The sequence below is a fragment of the Penicillium psychrosexuale genome (assembly GCF_028828465.1).
Source record: "Penicillium psychrosexuale strain IBT 29551 chromosome Unknown utg000004l, whole genome shotgun sequence".
Taxonomy (NCBI): Eukaryota; Fungi; Ascomycota; class Eurotiomycetes; order Eurotiales; family Aspergillaceae; genus Penicillium; species Penicillium psychrosexuale.
In genome coordinates, this window is record NW_026643189.1 from 1,877,738 (window position 1) to 1,897,549 (window position 19,812).

Consider the following 19,812-nt stretch of genomic DNA (forward strand, 5'->3'; position numbering starts at 1 on the left):
GTTATTCAGCGTATTATTCGCAAATGAATGAGAAGTGACGAGAAGGAAATAAAGGAAGGCTATGTTTTATTCGGCCATCATCCCATTGAGGGTTTGGGCTTACAACATAAGATGAAGAATAATAGAACTGACTGGGGCGTGTATCAATAGACTGGTATCTTATTCGTATTGGGCGGAGAGTCACAAGGCTAGCTCGGAGGTACTTGCAGTTTGCCTGGGGGTGCACTGTTGACCCAGGTATCCCTAAAATACAGTGTGGTTTTTTACCTGTACTGCAAATACATCACTGCCAATCCTGATGATCCAGGCCGTTAAGTACCTGAAGGCTCAAAACAAGTCGTCATCATGGTGTGGATCTTAAATAATGCCCGATATTGATAATTGTACCCATCATAGATAATTACGGGGTATATGAGGGTGCATAAAATAACCCCGTGGATGTATGTTATAGACGAAAATTAGAATTCCTCTTTATTCAATTAATTATCACAAAGCTCTTTGCCCAAGGAAAATAACTAGGGAACAGTTTCCATCAAGATCGACAAGGGCGTTCTGGCCCTGACCTGATCCGGACGAACCAATTGGTCAAAATCCAGAAACAACAGGAGGCTGTGGCTGGGTACCAGGTACTCCACTATACACTTGAGCACACGACCAAAGCAAAGTCTTCAGTACTACCCGTGGACGGTGACACTGTTAGTCAGAGCTTAAGTCAGCCACTCTCCTGGCCCCGAAACGTCGACCCCCCATGGCCTGTTCTATATATACACTTCTACCTTTCACCAACTTACATCCAGTCGCCTCTTTCATCTGCGCCCTAGATATCTCGCCATGAAAAACGACTGAAACTTGCTTGTTTTTTTTCTTATCGGCTTTCGCTGTTTCTTCAGCATGTTTCCCTTATCTGTGTCGCCCATCTCGGTGGGTTCGAACGTCTTTTTCGCATTTGCCCTCTTCCTCATCTCCGCACTTGTGTTACTTCTCCTGCGACGGTTTCTCACCCTCCGGGCCACCCCCGCGTATTTAATTGTCCCTATATTCCTAGCTCTAGCTCTGCCCGCTAGTGTTGTGCTTTTGGTCCCCATCGATTTAGCATCCAGTTCGCGGGATGGATCCGGTCCCAAAGCAATCTGGCTACCGGAACGAATGGTTTTGGTCTGCTGGCGCATTGCCTACTGGTTAATCTTTGTTCTCACCTGGTAAGTGTACTGCGCTCTTCATAACCAATGGCTATCACTCATTCTTATCTCTCTTACAGGGTTATCCTCCCATTACTCGGTGAATATGTCGACTCGGGCTACCGTGAACCGAAAGGCCGGCTTATGTACTCTCTCCGATCGAACGCCAAATACCAGATGATTGTTCTGGGATGTGCTCTGGTAGGGTTGATCTACGTTTCAATCTCGAATGGCTTCGAATTCACATCCATCAAAGGTCTCGTCATGGCATTGGCATATGTGTGGGGTCTCGTCCTTGCCATTTACCTCATGGGTCATGGGCTTGTTTCGATCCCGCGCAATCTGCTCCGAAACTCCAATGTAAGCGGTCGGCTACGCAGACTCCAGGCCCATGCGCCCAAGGTGCACGATCGCCTGATGGACTCGGTCAATGAGTTAGCGAATCTCAATGGCCAGGTTTCGCAACTACAACGCCGTAAGACAGGAACCGCTCGTGACTTTCAGGAATGGATTGAAGAGCTTCGGGAAGGCCACGGCCAATCCGACGTGCGCGCCCCGATCCTCGAGTCACCCGATACATCCGCAACGATACCTTCTGTCATCACGGAACGCTATCTGGCCGACCTTACACGGCGGCTTCAGCGTGCTCGGCATATGAAGACCCGATTTGTAGACGAGTGGGATCGGCTAGTCCAATTATCAGCCGATCTGCAAGCCATCATTAATTCTGCAGCTTCAAAGAAGCTCGAATTTGCACCGGCTCCACGTCGGTCATCCTGCATCCCTCGTGTGAAATTCCTCACCCCGTATATGCGGTACCAGCTGTATTCCAACGTCATTCCCTCGGTTCGGTTGGCATTAGGCGCATTCTTCGCAGTGGCATCAGTCTGCATTGTTTGGTCGGAAATGATCAAGTCTTTGGCGCCCCATCTCTCTGCTGTGAGTTTGACCGTGGTGCCTCACTGGAAAGACAATCCAGTTGGCTTTGGTGGTCAGCTCACTGCCTCTGCCTGGCTATTGTACATGTGTTCGGCGGCTCTCGTTGGTGTCAGTGATGTCAAGGTATGGGGAAACCGCGCGCTTGTCCGTCGTAATACATATGGTGAGAGTGCCTGCTGGTACGCTGGTCTTGTGGCTCGGTTGACAGTACCAATTGCGTACAACTTCTTGACCTTCTTGCCAAAAGAGTTTAGGCGAACCACTACTTTCTACCAATTCCTTGGTAAACTCATCAACCTGACCCCCCTCGGGAAAGGCTTTGATTTCATCTTCCCGATCTTCATTCTCCTGCCTATCTGCGCAACGATGTTCAACCTGTACGGGCGTATCAAAAACATCTTTGGGTGCGGCCTTGCAGAGGACGATGATATCCACGATGTCGAAAACAACCCTGCCGGGTATGGCATGGGTGGCTGGCGTGAGGGTCGCGACCTCATTGAACGGGAATTGAATGGCTTCGGTTCTCTGGCGGTGTCCTCTCGTGGTGGTCGCTCAACGTGGGCGTCGGATCGTGATGATGAAGGTTCCCCTGGGTCATCCAGACTGCGGCTCCCGGTTGCAGAGGGCTCCCAACCTGCCCAGAGGACAGTTGTTGCGCCTACTATTGTAGAAGGCGAGGATGAGGAAGACGAGGGCTTCTTCCAGTCCTTTGCGCATCGTGTCAAAAACACATTTGATACTACCAGCACTCCTCGGTGGTTCCAGGGTGAGCCATTCCGACTTCCGCGCTGGATGTCGGGTGATAACAATCCCACAGAAGAAGCTTCGGCACTATTTGGAGGTCGGGACGTGCCTGGTCGTCTGCGCTTAGGTTGATTACATTCCGGTCCTTGGGTCTCGTCAACTGCTGGACAGTGTAATATACCGTTTATTTGTACATAGCTCAATTCGTTTGTCTTGTTTGGATACACCAGGTCCAATTGAACATTTTTATATACGAAAAAACTATCCCTGGTTAAAGAAAAGAACTTTAGTGGGTTAAAAATGAAATTGAAGAAAAAAAAAATGCCCTCGTCCAGGATCGAACTGGAGACCTTCGGATTTCAATCTTGTTACCAAGAATGTCACATTGAAAGGATATGAGACCAACGTCATGACCAAACTAGACCACGAAGGCTGTCGGCGAGTAGTCCAATAGACCACTTGAGCCGATTATGGAAGTTACGCGACTTAACAGTACTATGGACCAAAACAGCCAGTAAGATGTGACAGATGATCGAATTTCTAAAATATTTGACAATTAACACTGAATTTGTCTCATGATATAGGGATTAAAATACTATGACTCCTATTTGAAATGTACTTTAATCGTCTGTAGACTTAATATTTCGTATGCAAACTCTATACATATAAAATAAATGTACGAAGGTCGGCGGAGTTGTTGCGATTTCATTTTTCTAAAACGACTCATTTAGGTCAAGGGGTCATAGATACTATAAAATCGCTGCATACCATCACAAGCCCAAGTGGCTCAGTGGTTGCCTTCGTGGTCTAGTTTGGTCATGACGTTGGTCTCATATCCTTTCAATGTGACATTCTTGGTAACAAGATTGAAATCCGAAGGTCTCCAGTTCGATCCTGGACGAGGGCATCTCTTTTTTTTATTTTTTCTCCTACACCCTAACCGAGAGCATATGTACAACAGTTATACAGAATCACCCATGTTCTTTTCCAGTGGCGCAGAGACCTGCCTGATATTTCCCCAATTCATCTTAGTCCCTAGTATTAAACTTGTATTTTGCATTATATGGAATTCCTCTAATGCCTCTCTTCTATATTGTACAACCCTTGGATTTGTCGATTTTTAGTATGTCAGCTAGATGCTAGGCAGTTAGTGATGCTCGGGAACCCTACTATATATTAAATTGAGGTTAGGAGTGCTGCTGCTTCAATATTGAATTCTTTTGCATCTGTACAAATACTGAATTAAATACGACGCTATTTGTGAGCTATAGGAAGTCTGGGCGATTTTTCTATGGGATACACCTATAAAAGGTACTTCAAAGTATATGTATACATCTCGACCACCTCTCAATAGCGGTCCGTATTTCGTGCACATGGCTGATCCTAGGTGTACATAGTTGTTAAACTTCCTAGTCTTAACAACTCTTCAATCTCACTCACATTCATCATACACCTCGGCGTCTCTGTAGACCTCTATCCTCATGGTACCTACCGTACCAGCCCATTGATATAACCTTGGTTGTATCCAGCATGTATCTCGAGTCTTTTCTCTGTCTCTAGACACCAGCCTACGCTTCATTCCTCACTTGTTGTTGCATCCATAGGCGGATAGTTTAGGATAATACCATTCATACTGAGTGGATATCTTCCACCTGCCTCTGCGGGCTATTAAAAATTGAGTTGCTTCTTCACTGTAATGGCTTGTTGTAATAGACAAGTGTGTTTGCTTCTCGCCACTCTTCGTAGCCTGTATCACTATCTTCCCGATATCCTCGGAACATGTATACTCGTCGATCCATACCAACACGGTACTTAACAGGCAGGCTCGAGCCATATACATATGTGTGGTTTGTAGCCAGCTACCTGGGTGAAATTAAAAGAATGTACGATGAGCTAGGTCGCGAGAAGCAGTCGTGTGGCAAGACCAATGGCCCGGTTATCAAAAATATATACATTGCTCAAACGTGGTTCACGTTGGCAGATTCTCCGTTTATTTGATTGAAGAACATCGTAGCGAACATGTGCAGATAGTTTTCAGAATGCATCCCGGTTGAGGCAGCTGGACTCAAATGGATGGACTCACATGGTACTGTCGAATATCTACCGGTAATTTCGCTACTCCCCGTGAACCAGTAATAGTAAGTGACACCCAGTAAACGCCGTGGATCCAAGCCATTTCCTGTCGGCTCCTTGCAAGGGGGAGTGCCAGGAGGTACTTGTTGGAGTTTATAAGCGAAAGCAAGTTCCTTGCGAATTGTATCCAGATCCGCTGTGGGATTAACATTTCCACATAGTCACATAGTGTAATTGCTGTTTTCGAACGAGTGTCGATCCCAGTCCTTGGGAATGGAGCTGGCGATTGGGGACCTATTGCCCACTTTGCCTTAGTTGGTTCTAGTATAGGTTTGGCTCCCTTTTCTAGTTCTTTTCGATTTATCTTGCTAATCTGTTAGATGTTGATTTGGGACATTCATTTACCCAGTGCTCTATATCTCCACGGATAAACAAAGCCCTTTCGCTGATTCCTGAAGTATCTGTATATTTGCGTGCATGTGTCACTCCATCACTATTGGGTCCTAAGGATCGAATATTCTTTGGAGTTTGAATTCTTTCTTCTATTCCCCCTACCCCGGCCCTGCCATGGTAGTTAGGGCTGACGTCTGTTGGTGGTTATCACTGTTTCGATTCGTGTTGGGGGTATATCAAGAAAAGGGAAAAAAGAAGAAGGGAGAAAGACAAGGCCACACAAGTGGCCGACCATGCTTGTTACAGAAAAGAAAAGCCTCGAATGTGTAAATATAGATGTTTCTAATGTCACAATATATATACATATGGACATCCGAATGCCAGCCACAATACACGAAGTATAAAACTGGATTTTTTTTTTAATCATGAAGAGCTTTAGGGAACATTTATTTGTTAAATATTCAACAAAAATTGGTCCCATTTGGAGGGATAGAATTTCGGTCATTTACTTGAAGCTTAGTTTTAGTCTATAGTACCATTAAGTCGCGCAACTTCCATAATCGGCTCGAGTGGTCTATTCGACAACTTGCCGACAGCCTTCGTGGTCTAGTTTGGTCATGACGTTGGTCTCATATCCTTTCAATGTGACATTCTTGGTAACAAGATTGAAATCCGAAGGTCTCCAGTTCGATCCTGGACGAGGGCATTTTTTTTGCCTTTCCTATTTAGAGACGTGGGTCATATCTATGGATCCGACCAATTACTCGCATGCAATTGTGCTAAGCGCCCAAGTGACGATTATAGTTACCCATCGTGTGAGAAAATCATAAACATACGGCACGTCCTCGTTTCGACCCTAAGAGCGATCTAGCCGAATCGAAAACGAGCAGAAATTGTGCCTAATTGTTTAGGAATACTTTTCAAGACACATTAGATATGGATGTGTAGCTCATTCCTCTTTGTAGGCCATGGAGGGTTACTCATCGAATTTTGCATCGTTTCAAGATAGTTGACTATAACTAGCCATAGTTAATATCTGATGTAGCCGACATTTTGATACATACCAAAAGACAGGGGGCTGTATGACCCCGCGTTTTTGCACATACATACGCCGATCGAGGTCAGATTGGGTTACTCAAGGCCGAGAAAGAGCCTCCATATCACGACTAATGAGGAGCTGCATATACCTTGATAAGATCTCTAAAAAAAATACAGCCGGGAAGTATATAAACATATTCAGGATAGGGACATATGGATGTAACCGGTCTGCCTTGTGGGAGCATCGCCACACTTCCAGGCAGCCTCAAGGTAATAAATACAAGGCACCCATCAACTTAGTTACCCCAACCATTCCAAATGTCGCCATGATTCCAACGTCAAAACAATTGACCTGAAATCAGACGATCCACTAGGCAGACACAACCTTGTTGGGAGTACCGACACCAACCAATTGCTATGGCAAAAAACTACTCTCCGCCTTATCTGCCCATTCCAGACGACTTGGGGGCATGAATTCACCGTCCACGCTCTCCCCTCCACAGAGATCCATGACTTTACTGCCCCCAATCCTCGCTCAGTCCACCTTGGGCGAGAAGTGCGCAGTATACATAGACCAGGTCACCGATATCCTCCCCGTTCACCTACACTCCCTCCGCCTTCAACTGGACCCCATTCTCATCTACCTGTCCAACACGCCACTCGGCCCTCTCGCGAAAAAGCTGCCATTTGCCCCAGACGACCAGCCTATCGCTCTCCTCGCAGCTGTTGTTATTTGCATATTCACCATCGTGATGAGTTGGCGCAACCCCTTAAAAATGCTCCGCCGCTCGCCGAGCTACGCTCCCGCATCATCCAACCCGCAGGTTAGCGATGAGGATTTCAGCTACATCACACCTTCAGAGATGGCGGGCTCGCCAGTAGATGAAGCCGAGCCGGATGTTATTTCACTCCGTCACCGCGGCACTATCTACCCATTGCGCTTCCGCGCATACGCCATTGTCGACGGTCTCTTGACTATCGGAGACATACGAAAGGCGGCTGCTGAGTGCACAGGAGCCGAACACCCGAACTGTGTGAGACTGCTGTACAAGGGAAAGCTACTCAAGAACGACGCGCAGACATGCAAAGCCGAGGGGCTCAAGCAGCACTCTGAGGTGCTATGTGTGGTGTCTGACGCAGTATCCCAGAGCGATGTCTCCGATGATAACGGACAAAACATTCCTGTAGCTGCATCAGCGCCAGCACCCCCGCCGCTACCCCGCCCCACTAGTGCAGGAGGCGCATCGTCCCCTCCCACCTCCGCGGGTGGAAAGAGCAAGAACTCGAGAAAGAAGAAACGCAATGGCAAGAAGTCGCCCGTCGGCACAGAAGCCCCCGGTCCCTCTCGGCCGCCACGGCCTACGTCGTCAGGCCACTCAGGTGCCCCTGCCGCGTCGCCTAACATCAAGTTGCTGCGTACTCCGCTGGAACAGGTCAATGCTCTGGCGGAATGGTTCGAGCAGGAGATGAAGCCGCTCTGCGAGGAATACATTGCTTATCCGCCTAGTGACAAGAAGAAACGAATCTTTGAGAATAAGAAACTGAGCGAGACGATCCTCACACAAATCCAGTTGAAGGCGGATGGAATCGAGCCAAATGGTGACGAGAGGGCCCGCAGTGCACGCCGGGCCCTCATCAAGGATACGCAGGCGGTTCTCGCCGAGCTGGATAGAATTTTACAGCCGGGGGATTTGTAATTGGTCTACATACGTATGTGGACACTTACCCCGTACAATATGTATCAATCTCATACCAAGGGCTGTTCTACCGGTCAAGTTTCCATTTTGCTGGGACCTGTCCAGCCCCTCGGGGTGGCATTGGCATATTGTGATATATCAACCTTGCTATTTCCCCAACTAAACCGGTCGGAATGATTTGCCGGCATGTATACATACCCTTTTCGTATCTCCCCTCTCTTTCTCCCATTTTCCCCCGTATACACCAAATTGGGGGAGTTCAAAGGAGGTTCTCACCGTTGTCTAGATCGCTTTAGTGGCATCTCGAAATGATCAACATGGCTCAGGGGCAATGCACGGTCCAGAACTAAAGTTGCGAGAATCGAGATTTTTCCTAAATCATAGTCTATTGAACATTTAGAACGATTATTGATTAATATGCTGTAAGAGAGACATATGATGCATGCCTGGGAAGATGCGATAACAAATACCGTAGTCCATCCTCCGTACTCCGTAGTATGTACTGAGTGGACTTGGTTTCCACCTACTATTCCCAGTCTGGCTACCTTTCCTCCAGGGCTCTCCTTAGACTCTCCCTCTTGCTCTTTTTTTTTCCCTATCTTGATCTTCTCTTCTTTACATTCTCTCCTCTTTTCTCGAACTTTCATTTATTCCACCTCCTTGCCATAATTGGTAATCGACCTCTCCTTGCCTCATCCTCCCGGCCCCGCGAGACCTCGAAGAAGCCTTCTACGGGACCAGCCACCCCCCCGCCAGCAGCTCTTGTCGAACCAAACTTGACAAACTGGACCCCCTGCAGTTGTGTTCAACCCTACGGCTGTGTTGACAATTTGCTATTTTCGGTGTACCCCTTACGCTCCACCTTGCGACTCTACCTGGAATGGCTTGACCCGACAAGTCAACCCATCTCTACCGCAATCTCTACTATTGAGCCGGGTTACAGCTGGACTGGCCTTTTTCATTTGTGAACAATAACCTCTGGAATGGCGGGTGTCGCTACAGCGGCATATTCCGCAGATGCCTTAGCATCGCCCGTGGATGGCTCGCTATGGGATTTTGCGGTACCACTTGTGCACGAGGTAAGATTATTCGGGGTGGCATTCCAGTCTCTGACCTGGTAGCCCGAGAACGCGGGAAAGAAAAAAAAAGCGCTGATCCCCTTTTCCCCCGCAGGATAACCACCACTCATCGAAACAACGCGAGTCGCACGACTCGAATTCAATCGGCGCAAAATTCTCTCGACAGCGTACCTCGAACGGCTCACGCAGCTCCTCGGTCTCGCGCAACGTCCACGCACATGAATCACCCTATCTAGCCTCGAACCGAGGACGGAGGGAACCTAGTCTAAATCGACATGGGAGTGAAGTAGGCAGTATGCGAGATGCTTTTGGTGCCGAGGCAGCCGGTCGTAAAGAGCCCGAAGAGGCCGATGATGATCTTCAACTGAGCCTAGACGGAAAGACGAACCAGGAAAAATGGATCCACCGAGACAAGCTGGCAAAGATCGAGAGTGAAGAGCTCCACCAAGCAGCCATTCTCTTCCAGCGACGGATGAGAGGAGAGAGCAAATCGAGTGTGGGACGTGGAAGGAGCTATGATTCACACCAGAGTCCTGCTAACGGGACTGGTACAGCGACCTCGCCCGCTGCAGAATATTCCGAACCCTGGCCGAAAGTGAAAGAAGAACCCAGCAAGCGGGGTGTGAACAACAATGTAGGTGGCAGTGTGCGGGAACATTGGGATCTCCGCCGACCAGAGGAGATTGCTGCGGACGATGCAGCCGCCAGCCTCTACAGCCACCCTGGCCTTGGAAAAAGCGCTTCCCGAATACCCATCTCTACGGCTAGTCCAGTTCCCATACTCGGCCGCGATTCTGGCAGTTCACGGAGCCGTGCCGCAACAGATGAAGAAGACCGGTCTTCACGGAACCGTAGAGCCAGCGAGCCTATCACCATCGAGCAAGATGGTTCGACTCCTTCTCCACAAAGTCGACCAGGCAGTCGTGGATTCAGCAGTACACAAAATACGGGCAAGAAGACAGTCAAGAGCTCTACGAACCGAAAGACCTCTGCTCCACCTGCGAACAGGAAGACGAGCACTCCTCGATCTCGCGCTGTCTCCGGTAACAACACACAGCGCCCTACCACCCGGTCAGGTGAAAGTCGTCTTCCAACAACCGCTAACCGACCCGAAGGAGACCCGCCTTGGTTGGCAACCATGTATAAGCCCGATCCTCGCCTTCCACCAGACCAACAGATGATCCCGACCGTCGCCAAGAAGATGATGCAGGAACGCTGGGAGAAGGAAGGCCGGACACCGAACACATACGACCGCCACTTCGCGCCCCTCGCAGTGCACCCATTCGATACGCCGCCTCCTGTAGCCACCAAGGCTGAGCCAGAATCGCAACCACAACCGCAACCGCAACCAGTTGAGTCTCTACAGCTCGAGGATTTGTCGCCTCGGCCATCAAAGAGCCCAGAACCGCCCCGCCCGAATACAAGCACCGGCTACAGCACCATGCCCAAGGTGCAGGAAACACCCCCAATGGGATTAGCACCCAACCCCAACCCTAACTGGAGCCCTCCAGTTGTCACCGCGCAACAGCTACCGAAGAAAGAGAAGAGCTGCGGGTGCTGCATTGTGATGTGATGGACTCTCACTCTACAACCATCTGTCCAATCTCTCGTCTATTTCCCCAACATACTTTTGATATTTGCACATCTGCTTGATTCCCTTCTCTGTCATTTTTTTATTATTTCTAGCGTCTCCGGCGGGATGGTGTTCTGTCGGTTCTGTTCTGTGATTTTATATCCGGCGATCTAGGGCATTTCTTCGCCTTGAGTTCAAATTTCTCCAGACTGCTTTTTAATTCAACACCAGAGCATGGATATTCTTGTTTTTCTTCTCCCATGCATTCATTCCTTGATATTTCCCTTCTCATCTCCTGTGATCATTGTGATTCCTACCGAAGTGGTAAGAGGGACCTCAAAAAGCTCGCTCCAGATTGCGATGGATGGGACGGGGATGAGAGACATACACTTCACAATAAACATAAGTTGTGATGTGCGCCTCTTCCTTCTCATCCTATTACCTGCCTGTGACTTTCTTGACCCTATGATTTCCTTACCCTTCTCCAATCCTTGGATTTCTCTCCGAAACACCTTTGAAGCCTGTTTTCCCATATTCCCAAGCCTTCTTACTAGCGATTTTCTCCTCTTTTTTTGGTCTGGCCAGGCGGATTTGTTTGCCTTTTGAATGCCAGATAACTACGGAGTTAATCAGATATCAGGTTAAATGAATGAACACATACCTGCACACAATTGCTACTTGACTTGTACTCGTAAGCGTGTAGATACCGTGCCAACTAGCCGGCTAGCCCAATAAATATCAAATTGTACTTTATAGACATCTACGAACTATGTACCTTAGCTATCTAAACTTTACCCAAACAAGAAAAAGCTTCCCGGCTGACAAATATCACATGACATCATTGCCGCATCCAATCCCGCAATCTTGACGGAATAACCAACCAATCCTCTCATCTTTTTGCTTGTACTTGTACCCCGCCAAATCTCCTATAAAGAGAGACACCACCGCCTCCTCTCTTTCCTCACAAACCGCCCACCATTTCGTCCATCTTCACCCGTCTTTTCGGCTCCTTCGCCGGCCCAAATCCCGCCGCCATGTCCGCCGCAAAGACTCGCGCTCAGTCCCTCATTAACGACAACGCTGTCGTTGTTTTCTCCAAGTCATACTGCCCTTACTGCGACTCTTCCAAGAAGTTGCTCGACAGCTTGAACGCCAAGTACACTACCCTCGAGCTGGATCAGGATGGTAGGTCTTTTGCTTTTGCTCGCGTGCGAGAAGAGGAGTTTTAGCACCGAGCTAGCTATATTTTTGATACGTGTTTGTCTTTTGAATGAATCGCTAATATGAATCTATTACAGAGGAAGGAGCTGCTATCCAGAGCGCTCTTGCCGAGATCTCAAACCAGCGCACCGTGCCCAACATCTTCATCAACAAGAAGCACATCGGCGGCAACTCCGACCTCCAGGGTAAGAAGGACCTGAAGGAGCTCCTTAAGGCCGCTGGTGCGATCTAAGCGGTGATGTCATATAAACAAGAATCTCCCGAGGCCTGAGTCTGAATATAGTCTGAGGTATATTTCGTAACTCTACAGCCTTTATTTTATATCTACCAATCCAGTCGTTTCATAGACTTCCTTTCCTAGGTCTTGTAGATCTATGTAATGTGGGGAGATATTTTCATGCCGTGGGACTGGAGGGATCAAAGAGCCCTGTCATCTTTCAGCGTTAGATGCGTATCGAGTGGAGCATTGCTCTGGAATGTCTTGTAGTCCGACATGGGAGAAAAGTGAACAGCGACTAACTCGTACAGGTATGTTGATACAAACAAACAAAATCAAAGCCATAGCCCAAGAATAAATCAGATAACCTTCTGCACGACGGTTCCAAGTGGCCTCTCAACAATCGACATCAACCCGTCGACAATACTCGTCCGGGCCCCTTCACTTGAAACAGTCTTGCCAGCCAAATAATTCAACCAAACAAGCCGACTAATCCGCTCATCAGCGACACGCCCCATCCACTTAACCGGCTTATCAGTCCCAGGCTGGAAGAGCGCGTCCAAAGCGCCATGCGCATCGCGCATCAAAACCAGCGTCTGTCCCTTCGGCACCGACTTGCCCTTCCCCGCACCGAAAACAGCCTTGAAATCATTCATCGAGGTTCCGAAGCTCTCATCCTGGAACTCGCTCGGCCCCGCGGTCTTCTTCGCCTTCGCGCGCGCAGTGATACCACGCACCCATCCATCGCGCAGATGCATGAAGTCTGTGTTACGAGTGGGAACGATGCGGAATGCAGTGCGGATGCCGTTATCCTTGATGATAGCAGACCAGGCGGCGTCGCCGCGGTCCGCGTCAAGGAGAAGCTCCTTGAGCTGCTGGCGCTCTGGCGAGACGAGGGAGGTAGCGGCGGTAGTACCGACGCCGGAAATGGCGGCGTCGGAATCGGTACTGAGCGGGTGGATTGCTGTGTGCAGGAGGCGGCGTTGCAGCTCGGTTATGTCGGACTTCGCGACGTACAGGCCGACCACGTAGACTTCGATTGAGAGGAAGGAGACGGTGCGGACACCAAGGCCAAGTAGTTGGTATTCTTCGCCTTGGGACGGCGCTAGATCGTCGCCTTCTTGCTTGCCTTCTGTTGCTTCGGGTGTGGGGAGTCGGATTGTGCTTGGGAAGTGAGGGATGGTGCTTGTTCCTGTTGGCACTTGCTCGAGCCTGTCTTGGCCTTGGATCGTTATTAATGATGGGCCGCCGCCGGTGAAGCCGACTGGTCCGTCCATGCGCATTGCGCCATTCTTCGGAGGTGTGGAGATGGTCTTGTCATCTTTGGTAGTATCTAGTTCGTTAAGGCCGAAGAGGTCTAGCTTGATGACACCGTAGAGACCGACTGCACAGACGATCATGCCGGCTGCGGAGAGGATCATCTTTCGCTGAGCTTGGGAGGCATGCTGGAGATCCGCCGCTGCGGATGCTCGGGAGCGGAGGAGGTTATTGGTGGCATTGGAGCGGAGGGGAGTGGTGGAGAGATGGCGAGAGCAGAGGCGTGTTGTGCGGATTTGTTGCCGAGTGAGGCATTGGTAAGCCCGCCATGGGTTCTGACGGAGGGTGGAGGCCATTTTGAGCTTGGTTCGTTCGATGAGGAATGGCGAGGGCAGGATTGGCGGGTGACGGAGATGGAGTGTGGGGATGCACGTGATATGGCATGATCTACATTAGTATACCGTCATGTATCAACAGATGATTTTGAGATTCGGGGTTTTTTAACTTATAATGATAGAGCTATACTCATCTCACGCGAAAGCTGGTACATCTTGATGGCGGTTAAATAATCAGTCTCTGCTGCACTATCTGGTGAATGTTGGTTTTTACTTGACAATAACCTTGTGAGAGCCACCGGTCACTTCGAAGATTGCTGTACCATCAACATAGGCAACTCCTCTTATCAGCTGATTACCATCAATGGTGATCGAAGGCTTCTTCGACGCAGTGACATAGGGCAAAATGACATTCCCAACAGTACCCTTCGGCACCGAGAAAGTCAACACATATCCACTAGAATTCAAAGCCCAAGACGCCTTAAATTTCCCGAGGGAGGTGACAAAGCCCGCCTCGGCAAATCCTAGATCTCCAAATTGCGGCGCGATTTTCCACGTCAATCCTAGTGGCGAGACCACAGAGAGACCAACAACAAACTCTGTCAACGCAGACGTTGGACCAGATGACCAGCCGTGTGCATGTGAGACATATGATGGATCATAGCCATATCCGCGGTCCATCCGATACCCGAAAGTTCCGTTCCTTAGATAGCCCTCAATCACAGTGCTCTCTGTACCATTCGGGTTGTTGATATACCAACCCCAGCTACGACGAATGAGATCCAGTGCACGTGCAGGCTCGCGAGCAATGAAGTGACTTTGTATCTCGAAAGATGATATGAATGAGGCAATGTTCTCTAGCAACTCAGGAGCTACGGCCCCGATGGGGGTCCAGTTCTTGAGAAGCTTTTCTGAAATGCTGGCTGTGCGCTCTTCGTTAACAACACCGAAAATAATTGCCATGCTGTTAGCATCTTGTGGATGTAGAGAGGTCTCGGTTGCGTTGTCCTTGAATGCACCGTACGACTCGTCCCAGCAGTAGGTGTTGATTGCTTTTTTGAGATTGGCGGCCTGGGAGCTCCATGTGCTTGAGATATTGGCTGAGTCTCCAGCCCACAAAGAGAGAGATGCTCCTGTTTGTAGCGTATGATAGAGACTAGAGAGTGTTAGCTGTAAAGCCTTCTGCATAATGGATTCACAACGTACATCATCTGTGCTTCCGAGTTGTTATAACCTTGCTGCCATCTCGCCCAGTCTCGCGTGCCTGTCACATTCAGCAGCCCGCTGGGATAAGTCACCTTTCCATAAATATATTCCATGGCGTGCAGATAACTGGCCCAATTCTCCAACAAGAAGTCTGTGTCATTGGTGTACAGCACATAATTATAGGTGCCAATCATAGACCACATATGATATGTCCGAGTCCTTCTGGCTCAATGGAGGCCCAGACTCATCAAATGCGCCTGTTGTCTTGTTCTATAATTTCCAGAACTGTTAGTTCTATGCTAAAAAGACAACAAGCAAAACTCACTTGGGTGTTGTACATGATCTGCAAAGCGTTTTTTACACTTTCCAAGTCTCCCAGACTCACAAAAGCGGAAGGCACGGCAATACCCATATCACCAGGCCAAACCGCACGATCTCGCTTTGCACCATCAACCATAATCGTGTCTCCTGGCCCGAGAATCCCATTGTTTGCCCACCCAGAGGTAATACCCTTTGCAACACGACCAGTATTCACAGGCACCTCATTCGTCTGCAGAGTATATGCACCGCTATACCAGATGCGGTTCAAAAGCTCATCATTGCAGTGAAAGTACCCCTGATAAGCTCGGAGATTCGACCAAGTGGGCTTAAACGCAACTTCTAAGCTCAAATCGTCAATTTGAACACTGCCTGAATCGTCTGTGACCAAGAAGACGGTCAAGTATCGAAATCCGCCCCGCAGGTATTTGTCCGGCATGATATATGTACCCTTCCCAGTTGACGATATATTCGCATACAGCGCGCCATCATGATAGAGAGCGTTTGATGAGTCCGACCACTCTCCAATCCAATTTTTGGCTTCTGTAAATGCTAGCCCCAGAGCTCCGCTGCCGGTGGAGGTATAGTCTAGATGGACGATGCCGCCGACTTCAATACCGAAGTCGAATACAATAAGTGATCCATTGCCGTGTAATTTTGCTTTGTATCGATGCGAGGAGTCTGTCACAGCGTTCGTTTTTAACTCTGATAAGGTTGAGACTGGCCGTACTGTTCGCGACGCCGGTGCGTATATGTTCTTTTCCCATGGCCCGCTGAATGCAGTGTTTGTAGGTCCAGAACAAGAGGTATCACGCCAGCAAGTGTCCGCAACAGATAGCGAGAAGAGAGACCAAAGAATCAATGCCACACTGCACCATGGTTGTGCCATTGGTGGTTGAGTTGAAATAGATAGATACCGCATATCGTAACAGCATACCAATTTTTTGTTGAATACAGAGAATAGCACATATAGAAATGGCTAGACCGTGAAATAGTGGAATTGGGAAGGTTAATTGCCCCATATTCGCGATTGGTGGAAGAATCAGGGCAAACGATGTCAAGACTTGTAGGACTTTGGCAAGGATCGGCGTAACAAGCACTCATAAGACTTCGAAATCACGTTTTTACTGCATAAACCATTAAACCTAGTCTTTTCTCGCAGTCAATTTTCTCCGCAATGTCATGTTGCCATGTCCGCTCGGTATAAAGACCCACCGAGTGCAACATGGGAAATTCAAGCAATGTGCGGGGTTCTATAGCTAGGGAATATAAGACCTTGTTTATTATTAGAAAAATATCCAATTGAACAGTCCAATCCGAGCTCACCATGCGATTCTTCGGCATTCCTTCCCTAGCCATACCCCTATGGCTGACGGTGTCACCATTTGTATATGCAAATGAAGAACGCAGCTCGAATGTCTGCATTGTCAAAGCCAATGGGTACCAGAGAGATGACGTCCCTAACATCCTAGAAGCCTTCCGACGGTGTGGCAATGGTGGTACTATCATATTTCCAGAGGACCAAGCCTACTGGATTGGTACTCGGTTGAACCCCGTTGTAAGCGATATAGCAATTGAATGGCGCGGGAAATGGACAGTAAGTGGGCTGTCACTGTATCCAATAATAACGCAACTAATACGAGCTAGTTCTCCAACGATTTGGATTACTGGCGTAATCACTCATATCCAGTTGCCTTCCAAAACCACGCTGCTGGGTTCATTATCACGGGTCACAATATCACGATCGATGGATACGGCACTGGTGGTATCGATGGTAATGGGAACACATGGTACACAGCCGATAAAGGCGACACACAGCCCGGTAGACCAATGCCGTTTGTGTTTTGGAATGTATCCGATGTCAGTGTCGAAAATTTCTACGTCAAAGACCCCCAGTTGTGGGCCGTAAATATCATGAACGGAACCAATATGCGCTTCAATAACATCTACTGCAATGCGACTGCGGTAGATGCACCATACGGCGAAAACTGGGTCCAGAATACAGACGGATTTGGTATATCCACCCACTCCGGTTTCCTCGCAGCCGACTAACACTATGGATAGACACAATGGACGTGCAGAATGTTCAGCTCAGCAAGGTGGCGATGACTGCGTGGCGATTAAACCACGATCCTACAATGTCGATATCCACAATGTCACCTGTCGTGGTGGAAATGGGATTGCTATAGGCAGTCTGGGCCAATACCAGGAAGACTCAAGCGTGGCTAATATCCGCATCGATACAGTTAAGGTGATCCGATACAACGATGACATGCACAACAGCGCGTATATCAAAACGTGGGTCGGCGCACCTGTACCGCAGAGCTCGTATGAGAATGCTGGACTCCCTCGCGGTGGTGGCTGGGGCAGCATTCGGAATGTGTTGTTCTCAAACTTCGAAGTCCATGGAGCCAACGCTGGACCTACTGTCAAACAGGACAATGGAAACAATGGCTCGTACTCGGGAACAAGTTTGATGAGCATTTCCAATGTCGCGTTTGTAAATTTCACGGGTTATATTGAGAGTACTTCGACGAATGTGGCATCTGTTTCATGCTCAAATGTGCATCCATGCTACAATATCGATTTTGATAACGTGGTTCTATACCACCAAGAGAATGCAACGACGCCGGGGGCTGGGTCGTGCAAGTATACAATGGAAGGAGGGATACACGGGCTCGATGGATGCTGAAAATCCTTCATATCAGAAACACAGGCAAGCAATGAGGTATAAAAGCCGAAGCAAAGGTTATCCAGATCATGTATATTAAAAACTTGGCAAATTTGCTCTTCATTGCTCTTCATTGCGAGTATGTGCAGCTTACGGCCAATCACCTTGATTCTAGGCATAAGGAACAAAGACCTCAGACATCGTGTTCTTAAAAATAGCATTGCTAATATTGAATCAGATTTCTGTAACCTTGGGAGAAAAACAAGACGAGTTATGCTTAAGCATAAATCGAACCATAAAGGCTGACCCCGCAGCCCCACCTGAGCACTTTCCTATATGACGTTCGTTCCCAAGGTTAATTAATAAATTAGTAATGTTGCTGTAGCTTCTTTTGACCCCATACCCACCCCACTGATTGTCTAAGACCAAGCCATAATGCCAGAGGAAACAGTTCGACCTGCATTTGAAGGCCGTGAGCGCCCACTTCTTTCCTATGGCCTTGCCTTTCCCGCAGCGACAGCACGCCATCTTGATGACATATTCCAGGCCTCCCGTGTATATGTGATTTGCTCAGGGTCATTGGCGCGTAATACCGATGTAATGAACCAACTGGAGACTGCTCTGGGGCCAGATAAGCTGGTTGGTCATTGGATTGGTATGCGAAGCCACACTTTGTGGTCAGAGGTGCTGCAGATTGCCGAAGAGGTTAGGACTGTGCATGCTGATCTGCTCTTGACCGTTGGAGCTGGCAGCTTGACTGACGGTGCCAAGATTATTGCATTAGTTAGTATATCTTTTTCTTTCATATCTTCATTCTGTTTCTGTTTGTGGTCTTCTTGTCTCCTCTTATCATTCCCTGGAAGACCTATAGATTTATTTAATATCAGCCTAACATCCCCTTCAGGTCCTTGCAAATCAAGTCAGCACACCAGAAGAGCTCGAAACACTTGCAGAAGGCCCCAAAAAGCGATTGGGAATCAAAGCTCCAACGCTCCCGATTATTTCCGTGCCAACATCTCTCTCCGCCGGCGAATACTCAAACTTTGCAGGCGGCACCGAGGACCGCTCAAAGCGTAAATACAGCTTCCAAAATCCAATTCGCGGACCGGAGCTGGTTATTCTCGACCCGGAGCTGGCGAAAACGACTCCCAATTCAATCTGGCTCAGTACAGGTGTGCGCGCAATTGATCATTGTATCGAAAATCTGTGTTCGACATCAGGTACCACTCCGGAATCAGACAAACTGGCTCGGGGTGCGCTAGGATTGCTGGTCCCTGGTCTCTTGCGCTGTAAGAATGACCGATCAGACCGTGAGGCGCACCTACAGTGTCAACTTGGATCAGTGGATGCTATGGCAGCCTGTACTAGTGGGTCAATCGAATTGGGTGCTAGTCATGGGATTGGACATCAGGTATGCGATTGCTTTCCTTTATTTACCTTATAGGGAACCCACAATGCATTAATGGGCTTGGCTAACAGTTCTCTAGCTTGGTCCACTGGGTGTCGGCCACGGTGAGACCAGTTGTATCCTGCTACCCGCTGTGTGTAAGTTCAATGGTAAGTACAACGCCAACCGAGAAAAACAAGCTAGTGTGAGCCATTTTTTGATTCAAGATCCGGTCGTGTCAGAGGTGCTACGTGCCCGCTCGGTCAACGTGGAAGCCTCTGACTTGGGCGATATTTTGGATGCTATCATCCGCAAATTAGGAATGCCTCGGTCCTTGAGCGATGTCAAAGTAGGGCGGGATCAGTTGGATGGACTGGCGGAGAATAGCCTACATGACCGTTGGTGCAAGACAAACCCAGTACCACTGAAGGAGAAATCCCAGGTACTGGAAATTTTGGAAATGGTAGTTTAAAAACGAGATAACAT

At 48.6% G+C, this 19,812-nt stretch overlaps 8 protein-coding genes across 8 annotated transcripts; 6 read left to right on the forward strand and 2 right to left on the reverse strand.

The window, feature by feature from the left end:
• Window positions 1-891: 891 nt before the first annotated feature.
• N7518_006531 (LMBR1 domain-containing protein) lies at window positions 892-3,315 on the forward strand (the record flags this gene model as incomplete). The annotated part of the gene is made up of 3 exons (XM_057187458.1): window positions 892-1,199; window positions 1,259-2,988; window positions 3,197-3,315. The coding sequence occupies 3 exons, from the start codon at window positions 892-894 to the stop codon at window positions 3,313-3,315; spliced, it is 2,157 nt and encodes a 718-aa protein (XP_057039161.1).
• A 3,559-nt stretch (window positions 3,316-6,874) lies between these two features.
• N7518_006532 (uncharacterized protein) lies at window positions 6,875-8,062 on the forward strand (the record flags this gene model as incomplete). Its single annotated transcript, XM_057187459.1, has 1 exon — window positions 6,875-8,062. The coding sequence occupies one exon, from the start codon at window positions 6,875-6,877 to the stop codon at window positions 8,060-8,062; it is 1,188 nt and encodes a 395-aa protein (XP_057039162.1).
• A 983-nt stretch (window positions 8,063-9,045) lies between these two features.
• On the forward strand, window positions 9,046-10,714 carry N7518_006533 (uncharacterized protein; the record flags this gene model as incomplete). The annotated part of the gene is made up of 2 exons (XM_057187460.1): window positions 9,046-9,141; window positions 9,236-10,714. 2 exons carry the CDS (start codon window positions 9,046-9,048, stop codon window positions 10,712-10,714), a joined length of 1,575 nt encoding a protein of 524 aa, XP_057039163.1.
• Window positions 10,715-11,748: 1,034 nt separating this feature from the next.
• On the forward strand, window positions 11,749-12,167 carry N7518_006534 (glutaredoxin; the record flags this gene model as incomplete). The annotated part of the gene is made up of 2 exons (XM_057187461.1): window positions 11,749-11,899; window positions 12,013-12,167. 2 exons carry the CDS (start codon window positions 11,749-11,751, stop codon window positions 12,165-12,167), a joined length of 306 nt encoding a protein of 101 aa, XP_057039164.1.
• Window positions 12,168-12,511: 344 nt separating this feature from the next.
• N7518_006535 (chalcone isomerase domain-containing protein) lies at window positions 12,512-13,765 on the reverse strand (the record flags this gene model as incomplete). The annotated part of the gene is made up of 1 exon (XM_057187462.1): window positions 12,512-13,765. The coding sequence occupies one exon, from the start codon at window positions 13,763-13,765 to the stop codon at window positions 12,512-12,514; it is 1,254 nt and encodes a 417-aa protein (XP_057039165.1).
• A 249-nt stretch (window positions 13,766-14,014) lies between these two features.
• N7518_006536 (putative alpha-L-rhamnosidase B) lies at window positions 14,015-16,157 on the reverse strand (the record flags this gene model as incomplete). Its single annotated transcript, XM_057187463.1, has 4 exons — window positions 14,015-14,900; window positions 14,951-15,087; window positions 15,149-15,220; window positions 15,276-16,157. The coding sequence occupies 4 exons, from the start codon at window positions 16,155-16,157 to the stop codon at window positions 14,015-14,017; spliced, it is 1,977 nt and encodes a 658-aa protein (XP_057039166.1).
• Window positions 16,158-16,595: 438 nt separating this feature from the next.
• Window positions 16,596-17,960, forward strand: N7518_006537 (putative extracellular exo-polygalacturonase; the record flags this gene model as incomplete). Its single annotated transcript, XM_057187464.1, has 3 exons — window positions 16,596-16,865; window positions 16,916-17,282; window positions 17,350-17,960. The coding sequence occupies 3 exons, from the start codon at window positions 16,596-16,598 to the stop codon at window positions 17,958-17,960; spliced, it is 1,248 nt and encodes a 415-aa protein (XP_057039167.1).
• Window positions 17,961-18,374: 414 nt separating this feature from the next.
• Window positions 18,375-19,798, forward strand: N7518_006538 (iron-containing alcohol dehydrogenase; the record flags this gene model as incomplete). Its single annotated transcript, XM_057187465.1, has 3 exons — window positions 18,375-18,722; window positions 18,844-19,350; window positions 19,427-19,798. The coding sequence occupies 3 exons, from the start codon at window positions 18,375-18,377 to the stop codon at window positions 19,796-19,798; spliced, it is 1,227 nt and encodes a 408-aa protein (XP_057039168.1).
• Window positions 19,799-19,812: the final 14 nt, after the last annotated feature.